This window comes from Gymnogyps californianus, chromosome 3, assembly GCF_018139145.2.
Source record: "Gymnogyps californianus isolate 813 chromosome 3, ASM1813914v2, whole genome shotgun sequence".
Taxonomy (NCBI): Eukaryota; Metazoa; Chordata; class Aves; order Accipitriformes; family Cathartidae; genus Gymnogyps; species Gymnogyps californianus.
Window position 1 is genome coordinate 457,691 of NC_059473.1, and position 19,528 is coordinate 477,218.

A 19,528-nucleotide genomic window follows, 5' to 3' on the forward strand; every position below is an offset into this window, starting at 1 on the left:
TAGTAGTCATTGGTGACTGACAACTTCTGAACTTACCTGGCTTAAAGGAAATTTAGGAATAAACTTCATTAAGAAGACAAATTAGAACTCCTTGAAAACTAATTCTGTTTATTAAGCTGTTTCTTGATTAAGGAGGGGGCCTACCCAAAGGGATTAAACACTGAATCTGCTACAAATGCAAATATCCCAAGTTACAAAAGCAAAGCAAACATATAGCCTTCTTGATACATGTTTACTGAGTAATATAGCTCGAATTTGTTAGGAAGAGAGAGAAATGCAGTGCTAGAACTCTGTGGTGTACTTAAAAACACTGATCAACATACATGCGATAGAACAATCACTGCAGAGAGTCCATTCCAGAATAGTTAATTTATGGACAATCTAGTCTAAAACAAAATTCAAGCAAGATAATTATTCTAGAATAAAATAACTTTATTTAAAAAAAATACTGAGGTGAGGGACTTGCTCTGGAATGGCTCTGTTATACTGAAATAGCAGTTCAAAGCAGTGATCTATATCTATGCCAGGAAATCATCTCTCTGTAGACTAGTTGAGTTCTCTGCTCATAGGATCCTGCTTAGGATAAGGATCTGTCACTTTTTTGCCCCTTTCTGACATTCTGTCCTTCATATGCACCATTGTTTCTGTTCAAGATATTTTCACCGTGTTTATCGTTCAATGCTGCAGTCCCATTCTTTTTTCCCTGGAGACATCTCTGGGGAACAGTTTGGATTCCAAGATGGGTATCTGTGGAGAAGATAGCATTCCTTTCTGAAGACTTCTCCTAAGATTAACGCATGCAAGATCCTCTTCTCAGAGCTGAGGAATCTGTAGATCTTGGTGTTTTCAAATATTTTGCTTGTATGCTTCCCTAGCTTGCATTTGCTTGATCCACCTGTTTGTAAAAGAAACATTAGAAAAGGGAATATGTTGAAAGGATGGCATGAGGTAATCCTGGCTGTATCTCAGAATCTTGTCCTGAAGGAGTTACTGCTGACCCTGCACAGCATGGATCCAGAAATAGTAGTTTGGCTGAAGTGTAGGTATGATTGCATCTTAGCCCTCGAGGGAAGTTTACTACTGGGGAATCTGTGTTACCCGGTAAAGTTGCTAAATGTTTCCATCTCTTCAATCTAGAGCTGTTACGTGGCTTGTTAGTGCATTGAAAGTGAAATGCGAAGGAACTAAACTGCTCGTTTATCGGTAGATATTTGATACATTTTTAAGCCCCCTGAAAAATCTCCTACCTCCATTCTTGTGTTCCCTGCTGCCAAGAAGGTACTGGATACCAGAGAATAGAAAACTACATTGCAATGGCATTTTCTGCTCCCCCATTTAGCTGTTCTATTAACTAGTCGTCATTATGTATTATATAGGTGAATATATAATACCCCAATCCAGATCAGTATTTACAGCTTTTTTTTTAAGTTTTCATTCAATCATAGGTATTTTAATTAGAAATTATTTCTCTTTTCATTCAGTAATATTATTGGTGAAGTAATTAAAGGGAACTTAATTACAGGTCCGGAGGGAGGAGAGGTTTTATCAATATTTTTACGTAATATATATATATATATGTATTGAATTTCTTCAAAAGACACATTTTGTGCAGTGGAAAAATATTTTATAAAGCTTCAGCATAACTCTGTTGGATGGGTTTAGAGCTCTGATCTCCTTACACGTAGGAGAAACAGGAAGAATGTTAGATTTCTCCTGTCTTTTTAAACTCAAATGTCACATTTCACTGTCACCATGGAAAAGAGAGTAGAATTACTCTAAACCAGTAGGTGAGAAGTGGAAAGTAGTAAAGTGTTCAAAAACAATTTCAAAGTATTGATGTTCCTGTTAGTCTGATAAAGTACATCAGATAGGTTTACCAAGTGGATAGTGACAGAACTCTTGGTACTGGATGAAAATATTGTGGAACATAGCAACAACTGTTTGTAAGCTCAATTAATGTTTGCTATATAATAATGCTGCTCTGGCAGTCTGTGAATGACTCCTGAAAAATGTTGGAGTCAACAACATGAGAGTCAATTTTTTTTTCCCTTTCAGTGAAGAGCCTAATGTTTTGATATGATTTCAAATATTCAGGTTCACTCTTGTTCATAGTGATGCTTTAAGCACTACAAGTCAACAACTGATGTGCAGCATGCAACATCTGCAAATGATTAATGATGAACTAGCAGGACTGTCTGATTAGCGCTGTGAATAAATGTTCCTTGCACTATGGGGATGTAAATGTTGAAATCTGATGTGTCTGATATGCGCTTTATCTAACAATGTTTACTCTTGGTTGCAGATCGCTGGATTTTTTGCATTATGTTTTCAAGCTTTTTCCAGTATGTATAATTAAAGTTTTAAAGTTTGTATGGATGTGTATGCATGATGGAACGGTAGTGCAGTTGTCAGCCAGAGTATTTAGATATGATGCCCGAGTCAGTGACTCACAGGAGTATGCTATGGCTAGTTACCCTGGGCTGAGTTACCCTGAGGAGCTTGACTCCTCTCCTTGGCTGCTTTTGGACTTTATGTATTGCGTACGTAAGTCCTTTGTTTATGTTCCATAGGGACTTTTCTGAGATGCAGATTTAGAAAGCAAGTGTTTCAAACTCCTTTAAAATTGTGTCTAGATCCAGACTGAACCTAAATTAAAAATAAAACCAGGGAAAATACACTAAAGGAGATGGAGTTAAAGCCTAGAAAACAGCAGTATTAAGGAAATCCATAGTATTTACCTATACCCTAAACAGTGGCAATGAAGGTTTATGTTTAGAGCAAAGCTAATGTGCAGCAAATAAGGATGTGAATTTACAGTGCAGTAGCTATTTCACAGTAATGCCCTGTGTGATCAATCTTTATCTGAGGTAACAAAGTCCACTTTATGAGACATTCTTAATGCACACTACAGCGTGTTGTAAATTCACACTACAAATTACTGCATGGTGGCATCCCTTAGAGACAGGTCCTGGTGGCCAGAGATACAGACTTGGCCCTAAATATCAGCATGTTCAAAAATGCTGCTTACCACCAAAGAAAGTCCCCAGAGAAAGCGAACACAGAAAACATTTCCAATCTCTAAGTAATTTATGCATCCAACAATGCACCTGTCACTCCTTGAAACAAAATGTCATGATGGAATCACCAGGTGGAGTAAGGAAAATTAATCACACAGTGTGCTTAAAGAGAAGAAAAGGAGTGAGATTCAAATAATATCTTTCTACTGAAAAAATGCCAAAGAATATTCAGCCAGAGTAAACCGATTAAACATCTTCCAGATCTGTGCTACTTGGGAGTCTCTCAGCATGTATCATGCTGCATGAAGCGTCTTTCTGAATTGCCAGAGTTCTCCAACATCCCCGTGTGCAGTGAGATTATCTTAAAACATGTATTCAATAAAAAGGGATGGGAGAGACTGGTGGAAGGGAGTGCTTGAACAGTGTGAATGGATAAAGTTATTTGTGGCATGCAGTTTTATATCCAGGGGATGTTCTCTTTCATCTGAGAGCATTCAGTGGAGATTCCTGCATTCCGTTGCACCTCTGCAGCCTTTACAGCCCAGGTCTCTGAACAATTACATTGACTGCCAATACAGCGTGTCTTTGTATGCATATGCACCCTGTAGCGCGTGCACGCCAGCAGTGCCAACTGCGGGACAAGCTGGACATCACTGTGCATATACAAACTTGCATTCGTCAAGTCTACTGTGCATGCAGTGCAAAGTCAATCTGTGCGTACACACTGGCTGTTTGTCAGGATTTTAGGCCATGCTGCTCTAGTTGACGGTCTCGCTTGGCTGCAGATGTGCAGAAGATCCCAGACAGACATACGTTGTCCCGAAATTTCACCACAGAAGAACAGTAAGGTAGAAAAAAGGACCTTTTAAGGGAAAATGTTAGCCCTAAAGGTGTGGGCATAGAGATAATGTTCCTACTAGGCAGTTGGACTAGATGATCACTGTAGGTCCCTTCCAACTGAAGTACTCTATTCTACTGAGGAAGAAGCCGGGGGGGGAGGTGGGGTGGAAAAATGGACTGTTAGGGAATAGCGGGATGCTAACTAATAAGTCTTTACTGTGGGAGCTAAAAGACCCGTTTCTGTGAGCCAACTTCATGTTGAGCTCATCAGTTCCCTTGTGCTGCCCAGCCATCAAGCCGTCTAGGTGGAGCAATACTTGGAGTGTACGTACATTGTAAGCACTGCATTCAGGTTGTTTTCTTTCTCTCCCCTCTAGTCAGACGCTTTTGCGTAAAGCTTACATTGAGATCCCTAAGAGCCTTTTTTGTCTGCAAATCTTTTTCAGGACAAAGACTTCTGTGTCATCCTCGTGCCACACCATGTACCAGAGTTCCACCTGATCCAGAGTTTTGTTCGGGTTGTCCCTTTCTGTACTTCCAAACTCGGTCAGGAGCTTTATGTGTTCCACCGTGCGGGATTGCTCAAGTGAGTCATGTGCCTTGTGACAACAAATGATGTACTCTGAACTGCTTTTATGGAATATACTTGCATCATCCAACCTAGCGCCAGATGGGTATTCCTTTGCTATCTCAGACCAAGCTGGTATTCTGCACAGTATGGCGCAACATCTTGCAAAAATGGTAGCTTCAGTCCCCAAAACAGTATAGTTTAATAGCACAGGACTGGGCCTGGAGCAATTAGGGGCAGAGCTAAATAACTTAGTCTTTAGCAGCATTACTGCAGCTGTCTTGCTTCCTGTTCTGGAGTGAATCCTAAGCCTGCTCTCATGTATATCCACACAGCACTATACTAGACAATGTAGAAATAGCCTTATATTTTCAGTGAAATAAAGTAGTGACATGATTTTTAATGAAACAAAAAAATGAGATAATGAAAAATGTAAAAGCAAGCAGTCTTCTGACTGCCAGCATTTATATATAGTTTCCTTTAAGTAAAACCAAAGTGCAATGAGAGGATTCATTTAAAATTTGTATATACAGTACTAACTTAATGAAGATGAACATTGGTACGGACAGATAGCTTCTTCAAGTTACCTCATTGTGGACCAAGGCCAACAGAGAAACATGGTGCAGCGTTTGGCCCTTTGGACTTGGGTCAGGTTGCGTAACACTGATACTTGAAAGCCTGGTGTAGATTTAATTCTTGGAAACACGGTATAACTCTCTTAAGAGAAATGCAGTAATGCATTTCAGGAACATGCAGAACGCAGCAGTAACCTCATTGTTGAGTATCTATTTTATATAACTTATCTCTTATTTTTTGTGTTGAATCATTTATTTCATACCTTTCAATTTTTGTGATACTCTGAATGCTTCTGTAGTCTGAAATACTGGTGAACTGGGACACAAAACCTCTCTTGCTATGACTTCTGTTACGTGGTATGAGTTTTCCAATGCTTTGTTTGAATAACAAGCCTATACTGGCCCAAACACCAAGCTTAAATTGTGGCACAGTTAGAGATTTTCCTTTATTTTTGTCTTCATGTAGCTAAATACTGCATGGTTTCAGAGAAATCCTTCTCTTTTAATTGCATACTTAACCACCTTTGGTTGTATACAAATAGCTCATGCAGGAACTGGCCAGCTACTCTTGGACCTGTGCAGAAGCTTTTTACCATGAGATGAAATTGGGCTTCTGTTGTCCTATGTAAGAATCCAGCTGGCTGAAGAGAAAGCCACTGGAGTAATTCCTATTAATCTCAGTCACAGCTGTTCAGTAATCCACCAGTAGGACTGGTAGCCATATGTCCTCTTGCGATTTTGGTCAAAATTAAACTTGCTGTCAAGGTTTTAAAAAAAAAACCTTACAATTCTGATTAAATTGTGCAGATTCCAAATGATACTAGCCCTTCCATGAAAACAGAATAGGGTCATTAGTAGCATTTTCCAACCCCCCCCTGCAGCTGTGCAGGAAAGTAAGGAAAAATAGCCTTTCATTGAGGTTCAGGATCAGAAAATCTATGGAAGAAACCAGATGAAGCTTTTGGAAAGTTTCTGAAGAACAAAAAACTTGGTGCACAACAGCAGATACTCTCTTAGATAAAACCAAAATATGAAAAAGTAAAAGATCAATATATTGTACTTGCACCGAGGGCTTTCGAAAGGCATGTGAGTGAAAAGGAAGTCACAGAAAATGGATTAAAAGAAAAACAGGGGTAAGAAGATGGGAATATGAAGACATGAAAGGGCAAAATCAGAAGAGGCACAGGCACAAAATGAGATACTGATTAGTAAAGGTTGTAAAAAGAATAAGAAAAAGTGTTAAGTACACAAAAAGCAAGAGTGCAGCAAATGGAAGTATAGGTCTGCTACTTAACAGTGAAGGAGAAAAAAATAACAGATGGCAAGGCATAGGCTGAAATGCTTAATGGATACTTTCCCTCAATTTTCACTAAAAAGCGTAATAATAATAATAGTGTTCTGGTCTCTGAGCAGTCAAAGGAATTGGGCATCTAGAATGAGTTAATTCATTGCTGGAAGAGAAATGAGCACAGACCTTGGATAGTCCTTCCTACTATTTCATACTCACAGTGGATCTGGTGGTTTTGTTTCAATTTTTTGCATGTTCTGTTTTTCGTCATATTAAAAATGTAGTTCATTATTGGCACAACTGCCTTCTCTTGGACATGGGTGGGGAGAAAAACTCAGGTGCTGGGCTCAGTGGAGTGGCAGAAAGCTAGCACGCTCATGGGTTGCAGAGTGAACCATATTGCCGGTCTTGCTGGCCATCATCTTCATCACTGGTTTGATCTTGCAATTAACTGTCTGTGGAAATGTGTTAACAAATGTGGAAACTAAGCTGATGCTCACTTAGAAGTTCAGGATTAGTTTGTAATTTAGTAATCAAATGTATGCTTTTGAGCACTCAAGTTGAAAATGATGAATGAGATTGAGCTGTGAAATTTCCTATAACATATCAGATATTTGGTAGGTTTGGGTTTTTTTAAGGTACTAGTGCTACGCGTTAAAACCATGTTCCACAAAATCAGTCTCAGTATGACTGTGACTTAGGCTGAAGAATAGCACATACAAGTTTAAATTGAAAACATGAAGAACGGGAATGGAAATTATACTACATGAATCGCAAGTTTTTTAACTGTGGGTGAAGGAACTTAATTCTTGGAAATTAAGTTGCAGTTTGGTTCCTCGGACAGCACTCTAAATCTTTATTATATGAGCCTTGTTTAATCAGGAAGGGTCGATCCCTTTAACAGACAACATGAGAGAGTTCCTCAGCTGCTATAGACTGTCACTGTGAAGTAAATTTCTTTCGTAATTAGTGGGTGGGAAGATGTTTTATAACAGAGTGTGTAAACCAGATAAGTGCCAGGATTTCCCTGTCTAGCTAACCTGGTGCTGGCTGTATACATTGCACAGACATTTTTATACCATGTCACTGTTGTGTGATTACTAATTGGCAATCTTATGTTTATCAGAGGCATTTTATTTATGTAAGTTTATCCTCATGTATTAGTGTTTGAAGAACCGAGGCCTAACACAAATGTTAGCAATTTGTTCTTGTTGGAGAAATTGACGTTACTGCCTTTCTTTTGTACCATATCCAAGGATGACAGTTGGCTGTGTTTTGGGTTTTTTTTCTCTTTTTTTTTTTTCTTCTATTTCTCTGTTTCTTTTATTTCTTTTTTTCCCCCCACGTGTGTCAGTGTGCAATTACCGGTTCTGCCTTCATTTTAAAAGATTCTTTGCCTCCTGCGTTGGCTTTGTGTAGCGGCAGGGGGGGCTACAGGGGTGGCTCCTGTGAGAAGCTACTAGAAGCTTCCCTGGCTCCAACCCGGACCCGCCTCTAGCCAAGGCTGAGCCAATCAGCAAAGGGAAGAAGCTACTAGAAGCTTCCCTGGCTCCAACCCGGACCCGCCTCTGGCCAAGGCTGAGCCAATCAGCAACGGCGGTAGCGCCTCTGTGGTAGCGTATTTAAGAAGGGGAAGAAGAGTGCTGAGGGGAGAACGTGAAAAGGTGGAGGAAAATGGAGGCGGGAGAAGGAGAGCTACAGTAAAAAAAGAGGTGGAGAGGAAGAAGATGGGAGAAGAAGAGGAGGTGCTCCGGTGAGGAGTGGGGTGTGAGAGAAACAACCGTGCGGACCCCGAGGTCAGTGAGGAAGGAGAGGGAGGAGGTGTGGGGGAGCAGAGGTTCCCCTGCAGCCCGTGGAGGACCCCACGGTGGAGCAGGTGGCTGAGCCTGGAAAAGGCCGTGACTCCGTGGTAGAGTCCATGCTGGAGCAGTTTGTGGAGGACTGCAGTGCGTGGAAAAGAACTTGAGTTGGAGAAACTCGTGGGGGCTGACCCCCGTGGGAGGGACCCTGCGCTGGAGCAGGGCAAGAATGTGAGGAGCCCTCCCCCTGAGGGGGAAGGAGCGGCAGAGACAATGTGGGACGAACTGACCGCAGCCCCCATTGCCTGCGCCGGTGCGGGGGAGGAGGTAGAGCAATCGGGAGCAAAGCTGAGCCCGGGGAGAAGGGAGGGGTGGAGGAAGGTGTGTTCTTAAGAGATGGTTCTATTTCTCATCATTCTACTCTGATTTGGATGTTAACAAATTAAATTGGTTTATTTTCCCCAAAAATGGAGTCTGTTTTGCCTGTGACCATAAGCGGTGAGTGATCCCTCCCTGTCCTTGTCTTTGACCTACGAGCTTTTTGTTGTGTTTTCTCCTCCCCATCCCGCCCGGGGGGGAGGAGTGAGCGAGCGGCTGTGTGGTGCTTTGTTGCCAGCTGGGCTTAAATTACGACACCACCTTTCTCAGCTGGCTCTTATTCACGTGAAGATTAGGCGATATCTGTGGTTATAGCTAGTCATTGCTTTGTCGGATTGGGCTGTAGGTGCAGAAAGACTGAGTGTTTAGTAGCAGTTAAAGCAGCATTCTTGAGTTGTCTTAAGTAAATGTGTGATCTTTTATGTTATCATGCAATAAGTTTATGTTATCACTTAATAAGTTAATACATGCACTTGGAATGATAGTCATATAGCAATCAATTTCAACTTCTGAAAGACACGTTCGGTGCTTGTGGAAGGTATATTGTCGTAAGCATGGGAATCGTCTTTAACTTGTCACAGAGTGAACTTTTACCTTTTTTTTCTTTTTTTTTTTTATAGGTCATTTAATGTAAGAAGGGCAACAACCAGTGACCTACTTGGTGTCAAAATGCTCATTAAAACCCTTAGCTTGAATGAAAGTGTATTGAATGACTTAAAGATATTTACTCTGGCTCGCAGGCATCCAGTGAGTATTTGTTGCCAATATACTTACAAGAGAATAGATAAATACTGGTAAAAACATTCAAAATTTATTACATTACTCTAAATTAGTATATTCTATATATAGTATATAGGTACTCAAGTTAGTACCAACAGTTGGTACAGGCTGTACTCAGCCTGACTTGATAGTTATTCTAACCTGTGGCCTATACCAACTACCCTCTTCTTTGGAGACTCCTCAAATGCAGGGACAGAAGCAGGCTGGATTCACTTTTTGGCCACCTGCAGCCTGATTTGCATTGTTGTTGCTTCTTGCACGCACATCTGGTTGTGTGATGAACGTGTACTTGTGTTTCATCACGATGGGAGCCTCTTTCTCCTTTCCATAATGTGGCCAGACACATGCCCATCAGACAGTAGGGAACATCTGCATTTTTGTCGTGTGATGGGAAATACTGCATAGACAAAAACCCAAGCACTATCGTTACCAATCATACAGCTGTAGGGAAATCCATTTTATACAACTATTGATGGCAAATACCTGTTTTAGTTAATATTCTTTTAAGATCAGAATTTAACCCAGGACTAAATCAGTCGCTGAGCTTATAGCACTCCTGTAGCAGCTAGATCCTAACTGAAACTTTAGTTCAGTAAAGTTCTGCATGGTCAAGAGTCCAGCCATATACACTGTTTAAACATTATGCCTTGAGTTAAAATTGGGGTAGCGTGTAGAATGTACACTGGGAGGAAAGTATTTTAACTGTGACTGTGTGGTGAAATACACAGTTATGAATAAAAAGAAAGATTACTAATGAAATGGGAAATGTGCATATGTTGCTTTTGCCTTGCAGGATGGGATCCCAGTACAGGCTTTCATAGCAGAAGTTTTGGATCAAATAGTTGGCATTTCTGTCATTAGAGATGAAATGGTAAATTCTATTTCTGTGTTGTATGAAAACTAACACTTAGCCCTCAACACTAAAGGCTGAGTTTTGTGCTTGCCACTATACGTGTACCTAACAGAAAGTATATATAAAAGATACTGCTTCTATAAACTTCTTGTCTCTTTCCTGACTATGTAGACTGTATTATTTCACTTCCCATAGATGATGATTGACACACAGATGAAAAAAAATAATCCTGTTATTTGCAAGAAGCTGCTGCTGCGTTCTGAAAGTATGCCTCGTACACCCTGTTTTGGTTCTTCAGCACAAAGCCATTCTGCCTCTAAATATATAATCACCTATTTTGCCCCCTAATTTCCCAAGTCAATAAGCAGTTTTGCCACGCATGCTGCAAAGAGTAGTAGTTGTCCTTCTGGATTTGCTTTTTTCTTCAACAGTAGATTCTGAGTGATTATGAATCACACACTTAACTTCAAAACAAATAAAAAGCATATGCTCTAATGGAGTACAAAAAAAAGACAATGTTGCACATTATTCTTGAAGAGTAAACATTCTTTAAGGCTTACTTCTGCGGTCTTCTGCTATGACTGAAAAGGCAGATTTTAAATTGTTCAGCAGCTGTAATGCTCAGTTTTTGAAATAGTCACTCCTGTTTTCAAAAATAACTCTTAATTATATTAAGAGCATTGAGATAAGAGGATATACAATTTCTCTTGAGTGTATAAATGTGCAAAAATCTCAGTTTATCACTTCAACAGGGAAGATTTGTTGGAGGGCATTTCTTACACAGCTGTTCTCTGTAGAATTCCCCTTTTTCAGTTTAAGTTTAGTGAGAGGACAGTGTAGGCTTCTCTGTCTTGAACTCAGCAAAACAGTTGTGGGTTTTTTTTTTTTGTTTGGGGTGTGTGGGTTGTTTGTTTTTTTTTTTTCTTTACCTCCATGAATGTCTATTAACCTGTGTTGGACATCGTTGTGAAAGGGTCAAATATGCATTCCCTGTAACTAAAGGTGGGCAAGCGGCAAGAATAGATTTTGATACAATGAAAAGATTTTCAAGAAAAATGTGTTTAGTCGGTGTGCTTTAATCGAGAACAACTCCCAAAGGCACTTATTTTCAGTGTTCAAATTTAGCTCCTTGCTTGATAGAAAGCAACTCATTGGCACTTGCTAAAATACTGTAAATGTAGCTGTTTCATCACTGCTGATTTCCAAATTCTTATTTTCCAGGATATTGAGTATATTCGATCGCATTACAACATTGAAGATTTTATTCAGTTTAATCACCATGAGCAAGAGGAACATGGACATCTTTACCACTTTGTCTTAAATCCTATATTTCGTCACTATACAAAACACTTTTTAAAGGAGATTCTTCGCTTGGCCCACAAATCTTCTCTTTACTATCCTATTTATCCACAGCATGTGGAAGGCAAGGTAAGGAGAAAGTTACTTGTATTTCTTATATTAAATAGTGTCATCTTTGCTCACTATTTTTCTTTTTGCTTTTGTGAATGACCATAAACAGGAATTTTCTTAGCAACCTGCAGCAAATTGTACTTCCTTTTCTTGTTGCATGATATAATCTGAGCTCATGGACACAGCTGTTGCATAGTAGGGTTAGTCTGTAGCATGCTCAGCACATTAGTAGCGTGCTCAGCAGTGCATGTGAGTCCAGACTTACCCAGTATCTTCAGGAAGTGTGTGGAGGAGCAGAAATTTGAAGTGTACTTGGTCTTGGCTGTATACCTAGTCTGTGAAGGGAGAGAAGCTAGGGTGGCTGCTTCCGAGGGGTGGCTGCTTCTGAGCTGAGTCACTCTTTGCAAATGTCTGTTTCTCAATTGAATTTAGAGAATCCTAGGGCAACTGTTCTCTAAATGTAGTTAGATGTCTGAAGTTACACACATTAGTATGTTGCCCTGGGAGCAGCGCAGTAGAGGAATAATTTGTTTGCTACCTCCTCACTTGTTTATGGGAGAAGTATATCTGCTTCTTGCCCACATAGGTTCGTGTATTGCTGTTGCATTGTGTGTTGTGTCAGGGCCCTCCATAAATGTGCTGTAGTACTGATAGTCAAGTTTCTGCCCTTTCCTGTCCATGCCAATAGATCGACTCTAGGGTGAAGTAGCAAGCATCCAGTATTCCCACTCCTGCCTAAGTTAGGACCCTGTGTCTGAGTTGTAAGCTGTAGTTTGGGTTTGACTTTGTTTTCTGCCCTTGTGTTGGATGTATAGGTGAAGAAACAAGAAACTCACAAGTCATTAACTGAAACCAACATAATAGTTTTTATTTGTTTTTAACATGCTAATACACCTGGTATACCTTTGTCACTTGCAAATCAGTTACCAGTCGGGTTTTAAATGACAAGGTGTAAAGCACATATTTTGTCTTTATATTTAGCAATGATTTGTATTTCCTGTCATAGTTTAATAATCAAACCTGATCAAGTTGTACTGTCCCACATACCGCCACTCACCTGCATAATTAATTTTGAGAGGTACTAGTATTTGTTTAGATTCAGAACGAAGTGGAGGGTAGGGAAGAAAAAAGGAATGATGTCACTGGGCATAACGTAGCATGAGTAAATGCGAGGGGATAATACTACAAACACATCTAGGTGGTTTATAAAAACTTTTCAAAAGTGATTTAGGTACTCTAGACTGCATTTCATCAGAAGTCAGTGGGACCTAGGCACCTCCTTGTCATTGAAAATGTGGCTGGTGTTTCTGCAAGTGGCACAGGAGAACCATAAGAACCTAATGCCGTGTGAGAAAATCCATTTCCGAGAAGAACATAATTTGTGGAAGCAAAATAAAAGATTCTTTCAAAAATACTCATGTATGTGTCTTGTCGTCGGTCTCATGTCGGAAAAGGGAACACAAGGTAAAATTTTCAAACATGTCAACTCATTGATGTGTAGCCATCTAAAGCTACTATCTGGCCCAGCCTAATCACCTAGGCTCCTGCCAGCATTACTGGAGAAAACACAGTGCATGCAGAGGGCAGTTCGTCCATCGATCATAACTACTTATCTTAGGACAGAAAGAATTGCTCTCTGGAGATGCTCATCTCTCGAACTCTGGGGGGTGTCTGCATGGCTAGCTAAAGGAAGCACCTAGCTTTTAGATGGTGACTGAGATGAATTCTGTCCTCAGTGACTTGTGTGGTTTTGCAATTGCCACCGTTTTTAACATAGGAATTTTGGCAGGTTAGGCATAGGTACATCTTCAGAAGGATGTTTTTTCCTGTGCACTTTTGTGGAGTTCTATTAAGTGTTGTCTTGAAGCAATGTCCTTGCATAGCATTAGGTTCTCAGATTCTTAAGAGGCACTTATAAAAATGCAGTGTAATGGCAGTGGATGGAAGAGAAAAGTTAAATGTTACTAATGATTCCAGTTTGGTCTATTTCCAGGCTACAGAGTTCCTTTAAGTTTTGCTTATCATTGCTTTCTAATAAGTGGTAAATATGATATTTTACTCAGTTCTCAACATAGTAACATCAAGTTTTTTCAGTATTTGTGGATGGAATGGTCCTTCAGTGTAATTTAGTTTGCATTAATGTTCATTCTCTATTTCCTGTAATTCTCTTATTTATTTTTTTTCTCCTTTCATGTTGTAAATTATGACAGAGCCAGTCATGCTGTAATAAATGGAACACAGCTATGTCTAATGATCCATGCTATTCACATTAGCATTAGGGGTTTTGTTCACTTCAAGTTTATGCCAGTTTATTAACATTTATCACTTGGACGAAATTGACATTTTAGTCGGTATAGAATTTCTATATAAATTCATAACCATTCTCTGCCAAACAAGCAAAGGTTAGCGCTAAGCAGATAACATAGCTTAATGAGGTCAAATCAAGCTGATTCATGATCACTATGGAGAAAAATATCCTCCTGGGGAAAATACTTGTGCTGAAAAATCCCATAAACCAAACCACTTGTTTATCTGTCATTCCCACAGAGATAGTAATGTAATTACTCTCATAATTATCTTCATTAGTGTCAGGAATTATCTGCAATTCATTCCTCTGCTCTGAGCATGTTTGTTTGCTGATTTTTCTCTCAGATTTAGCCAACAGAGCTAAGAATTTTGTATTTGCAAAGCCATACAACAGACATCTGTGATGCACTGTTCTGACATTCTCTCTGCTGAAATATAGATTGCTGTCTTTCAGTTTCAGAATCCCTGTGCCCATTCCCTGACATCTGCCCTTCATTACATGGTTCCCGTGCGACCAAGACGACAGATTATCTATCCTCTGGAAGAGCTTGGCATAAACGCTCCATCAGAGCAGGTCTCCAAGGATCAGGTGGGTAACAGAAGCAGCAGCAGGCAAGAGGCATAGTGCCAGCTAATGCAGGGTTTGGCAGATGGGATGGCATTACCATCTTAGTGTTGATAGGTTGCTTCTTAATTACATTGAACATGGTGTCCATACCCTTACAATCCCAGCTTTGCTTCTGCATGATCGTCGCTTCTTTTAAGCTTGAGTTTCAAACGCATTACAGACAGCAGTCACTAAACTCTGACATTTACATACTAAATGCTTACATTTTAACAGTATTTTTTCATGGTGTTACTTTCAAACTCCCAACACATTTTAAATGCTCTGACATACTGTTTAGCCTTTCTTCCTGGTAAGTTTGTTTAGGTATTACGCTCTGCAAGTGCAAAAAAGACAATGTCATGCTTCTGACTATTTCTGTAGAAGTAAACTTTATTTTTCAGTCCCAAAGTCAGGTTTCTTCAGTGCACAAGATACCCTCAAAGAATACTTCAAAATACCAGGAATGATTTAACAGCAAAGGAAAAGATTGGTTTTGCTACCAAACAGTTCTTATTTGAGTAGCACTCATGCAGTCTGGAAGTTCTGAACTAAAAGTCTGTTAAAATTTCATTTGTTAAATAACTTACATCTTATTCGGTCTTACATTTTTAAGTAACTAAAACTTGATGTGAAGATGGTTCCTCACAAGAGTAACTAGCAAATCTGAACTATTAGGAAAAACACCATTAGTGATGGATACTCTCTAGCTAGCTGTAATTTCCTAAAGAAACATAATTAGGGAGCTTTATGTCTGTCTGCTAACTTCCAGTTGGCTGAGATGGGCTCCCATATAATATTTTTAGTGCTGTCCTTTTCACAGTTAGTAATTTTTGGCATCCAAACCTCTTAATTAGGCAGCAGTTGGCAAAGCAAAATCCAGAACATGGCTGAAGCCATTGATCTGAGTTTGGCTTTGTTGAAAAGTCTTCCCTCAACATGCACGTCCTTGCCGCTGCCTTCTCTGCAGAGTAGACTATCTGATGCTTTCCTTTAAACTACTTCCTATTTTATCTTTAAAATGAACTGTTGCTCTCTTACTAGAAGAGCTCATCTTAGCGTTTTTGTTGGAGCTGGAGAATCACAGACTTCCTATGTTTGAGAGATTTGCAAATCTGTTGTCTGCTTCATTCCCAGGTTCTTCCTGAGGATTTCCGAGAGTTGCAGGTAGTGAGATAATTGTTTAAAATCTGGAAAGTGTAATGAATTTCTATTTAATAAATGTGAGATTTTCAGTAGGAAAGTTTTGCTGAAAAATAATGAAGGCTAGCCACTGTATAGGTGTCTATGCATACGCACTGGCATTAATTATAGATTTTTGACAGACTGTGTTCTATCAAAACTGACATCTGGGGTTGATCCCTCGGTGGTAACTTGAGGATAAAGCTAGTCCACTACTGCTGCCTGTAGTTTTCTGAAATACCAAGAATTTGAAACCATATAAAGCTAAATTGATTCTTCTGTTGAGTGAATGGAATGACCTTTTGCCACCATACGTTGGGAAAGCTTTATAACTTAAAGAGGTAACCTACCATAGGCGACTGAGTGTACTCATAAAAGTAAGAAGCCGGTGCTGCTTTTAGATCTTGGATGTTTTGGTAGCTCTGGTAGTAGCCAGGCATAAGGCATTTGCTCTCTCTCTACTCTGTTGTTTCAGAAAGGAAGATTGATCCCCTTCAATAGCCTTGCACTTCCCTGCAAAATCCTGCAGCTAAGATGCAAATAAAATGAGGTGTATTTTATAAAATTAATATAATCAAATTTCAATAGGCACAAAATTATTATACTTCTACCTTCTTGTAGCGATCAAATGGCCTGCTCAGACACTCTGTAAACAGAAAGACACAATCTATGTTGCAAAGAGCAAAATACCCTACCAAGGAGTTAAATGTGATAACTCTGTGAAATGGAAAGGCTGAGAATGGTCACCTTAAAAAAAATATGGTGAGACAAGGTGAGACACATTTTGGTCGTAGAAGATGCTAGCAGGCTAGGAAGTGAGGTAAAAGGCAAATGGAAAAACAATGTCATAAGGAAAGCGTGGAGAAGAGAGGGAGAGAAGTGAAAGGCAGACAAAGAGGCTGGAGTAGGAATTAGTGGGAAGTTGTCTGAGGCAAGCAGCTGGATAGCAGTATGGAGAAAAGGTCTGCTATCATCTTTGTTACGGTGCTTTTAAACAAGATAGGGGCAGAATCTTGCAGGATCTTGCAGGATCTTAAAAGCTTTGGGCAAGCGGGGATTCCAAGTAGTTGAGAGCGTTCCTTATTTCTTTATCGCATTTCTCTATTCTAGCTTACCAAGCTTGTTTCAGCTGAGGGGGCTTTGCCTTCTCATGTTAGAAAGCACTTCTTTCTGATATTAACCCGGGCCTGCTTTGTTCCTGGAAGCTGAAGGATGGGTTATCGTTGTAATTCTTGTTTTAGATAACTCTGCAATGACGGCAGGATTTTTTCACGTAAACCACAGTACAAAGATTGTAAATGCAAGTCAATTTCAGAAATGTAAAATTTTCATTTGACTGCCTGTCCTAATTAATTGCTTGAGTGTCTGTCGCTTATGATGGAGATAATTGTAATGAAATTCTTGCTTTGATACCCAGAAGATGCCCCTTAATATCTAGCCATCAACATCTGCTTCTCATCTACTGCTTTTTCAGCTGCCTTCCTCTTGTTCCAGCCTTTTTTGAGCTATCTCTCTCCTTTTCTTGCTGCAAAATTTATTTTTCACCAGTAACAGCTTGGGGCTCAGCAGCTCAGCCATTCAGCGTCTAAGCACAGCTCTTGATTTGTGCATATATATCTCTGTAGGCCATTAGTGGCACACTGGGAGCCCTGGGGCTCAATCAGTTTGTGTATCTCTTTAATATGTTCCAGCCTGCTTGTGAGCATGAAGAGATTCACTCATAAATATTGACCCAGTACAGATAACTCAAACAGGACCCACAAAGACTCTTTCCCGTTTCCTTCCTCCAAAGCCAGAAGCGAAAGCAGCAATCTAAATCAGAAAAGCTTTGCCCTCGGCTAATTCCCATGCGTTGCCAGTCCAGATGGATCTCGGCTGTGCTGGAGAGGTGGTTTTCCTGCAGGTCTGGATTGGTTGTTACAGACAGATGAGCACCAGAAATTGTTAAGTCTGTGGTAACTTGTTCTTGTTGTCCCTCTGTCAAAGCTCTCTATCCTACTGCAGTGTCTGGAAAAATCAAAAAGGGCGAAACGCCATGCACCACCCTGCCATGGATTCCTGGCCTGCTCACTCCTCCTTCTAGGAGGCAGCATGAGCTGTGTTTTGTGATGTCTAAGAAAGCATAGGTCCTTCTTCCTGTGGTCTCTCTGGGAGAGCTAGATGTAAGGTAGAGAGATACACTCTCAAAATTCAGAAATCTGTCATATAAAAACATAACTTATCATTACCTGAATGACTATTTAACTGTAGTTTTCCGGCCACCCTGCTCTCTCTGTGTCCGTGTGGTATTTCCCTTGGTTCAATGTTGTTTCTAGTTTGAGCCAGGGTTTTGTTTCATGTTGCCTCTTTGCTTATCATTAAAATGACTATGACTCTGAAGAAATACAGTGTTTAGGAACTCTACCTGTTCCTCCTCTCTGTTGCCTGGCCTTTTTAATAAAGCTTTGCATAGGTTTTAAGGCAACCACAAGTTTTCTCACTCCCTCTTAAACCACAACTCTGTGCTGCTTCATCTCTGCATCAGAAGACCTGTCACTTCCCGAGCGGTGGCTCTCCATTTCCTAAAGGGCTGCAAATTCTTATCAACATAGTAGTATCTTCCTATAACAGTCACTAATGACAGAGTATGTTTTTACCCCACTCCTTGAGATGGCAAATACATTTTGCTGCTGATTTTCTGTGTCTGTTCCTACAAAACTCTTATCTCCCATTGCTCTACTGAAGAGATTTGGATAAATCGGGTAAGGATTGACTGAGAAGGCACAGAGGGGAAGGCATTTAACTCCCCTGTCTCCCACTGCAGCCCTCTGGAATGGCACAGATGCTAACGATGTTATTTGCATCTAGTCCTGGAAGTGCCCAGACTTCGGGATGCCTGTTCAGCCTGTGCCTCTGCAGCAAGCAGATCAGAGGTTCCACATATTAGCTCAAAATTGCATCAGGCCATACATCTGCCATGCTCTAGGGTTTCAGGGGACAGACCTGAAAAAGCTCCTGTCTGCTCATTAGATCAAACACTTTCTACAGCTGTTCCAAATCAAAAGGAAATCTCTGATTTTTGTATACTGAATCAGTAACCAGTATTGAAGCGCCAATTGGCAGAAGATCCAAAGATTCAAAATCTTAATTCCCGCAGTGTTAAAACAGATTAGATTATTATTGTGTTTTGCACATCTGTCATTCATTTCAGTCATGTTACGTTAAAAAACAGTTGGTTACAACAGAATGCTAAATATCTTATAAAGTGCTGCTGGCCTTTACGGTGCATGTAATTATTGGTGGAGTAGGAAACTACAGATAATTAAATAATTTTTAATGATTTCTTCATAAATAAACAATTTCTAAACTTGTTTGCTTTCTCACCATCTGAGAGCATTCTGTTATCCATCTGCTTCATGTAATTATCAATAAAAGGGAAGAATAGGTGATATAATTAACAAGAATAACTGATCCACAATGCAGAACAAAAATGTCACACATCTGTTGAATTATTTTCTTGTTTCTGCCCTTTCATTATTATTCATGCTATTGGGTTTATATTATTTTTTTTTTTTTATTTCATGGCTGCATTCAGGCTGTCAGGTTTTATTGCACAGTTCAGAATTGGGTTTTTTGCTATAGCTCATAAAAAGACGACAGAACAGTTATTAAAGCATTGCAGAAGCCCATACAGTGTTGTGTAAATTTATTTTGAAGAAAACCAAACAAAGCCAACACTTTGTCGGTTAATTTTGTACTTCTCAAGTGATGCTACAGCTGCATTACAGCAAATGTCTAAATTGGGACAAGACGTAGTGAGTGAAGGAGGGTCAGGCAAAAAAGCTGGAGTCAGATGCTCAGCCCAGCTTTGTGCTCTCTGAGCTAGTTGACTTTAAACTTGTTCAAGAGTTGAGTGTTGCCAGGATGGCTGGATAGATGTCCAGGAAA

At 39.9% G+C, this 19,528-nt stretch overlaps 1 protein-coding gene across 2 annotated transcripts in view; it reads left to right on the forward strand.

Annotated features, from left to right (window-relative positions):
- Positions 1-19,528, forward strand: part of CFAP61 (cilia and flagella associated protein 61) — a 134,034-nt gene that overhangs the window by 36,483 nt on the left and 78,023 nt on the right. For both annotated transcript variants that reach the window (XM_050893300.1, XM_050893299.1), the window contains exons 11-16: positions 2,303-2,342; positions 4,304-4,443; positions 9,086-9,212; positions 10,039-10,116; positions 11,320-11,526; positions 14,270-14,404. In XM_050893300.1, the coding sequence (XP_050749257.1) occupies positions 2,303-2,342; positions 4,304-4,443; positions 9,086-9,212; positions 10,039-10,116; positions 11,320-11,526; positions 14,270-14,404 (727 nt within the window). The remainder of the gene's footprint in view (positions 1-2,302; positions 2,343-4,303; positions 4,444-9,085; positions 9,213-10,038; positions 10,117-11,319; positions 11,527-14,269; positions 14,405-19,528) is intronic.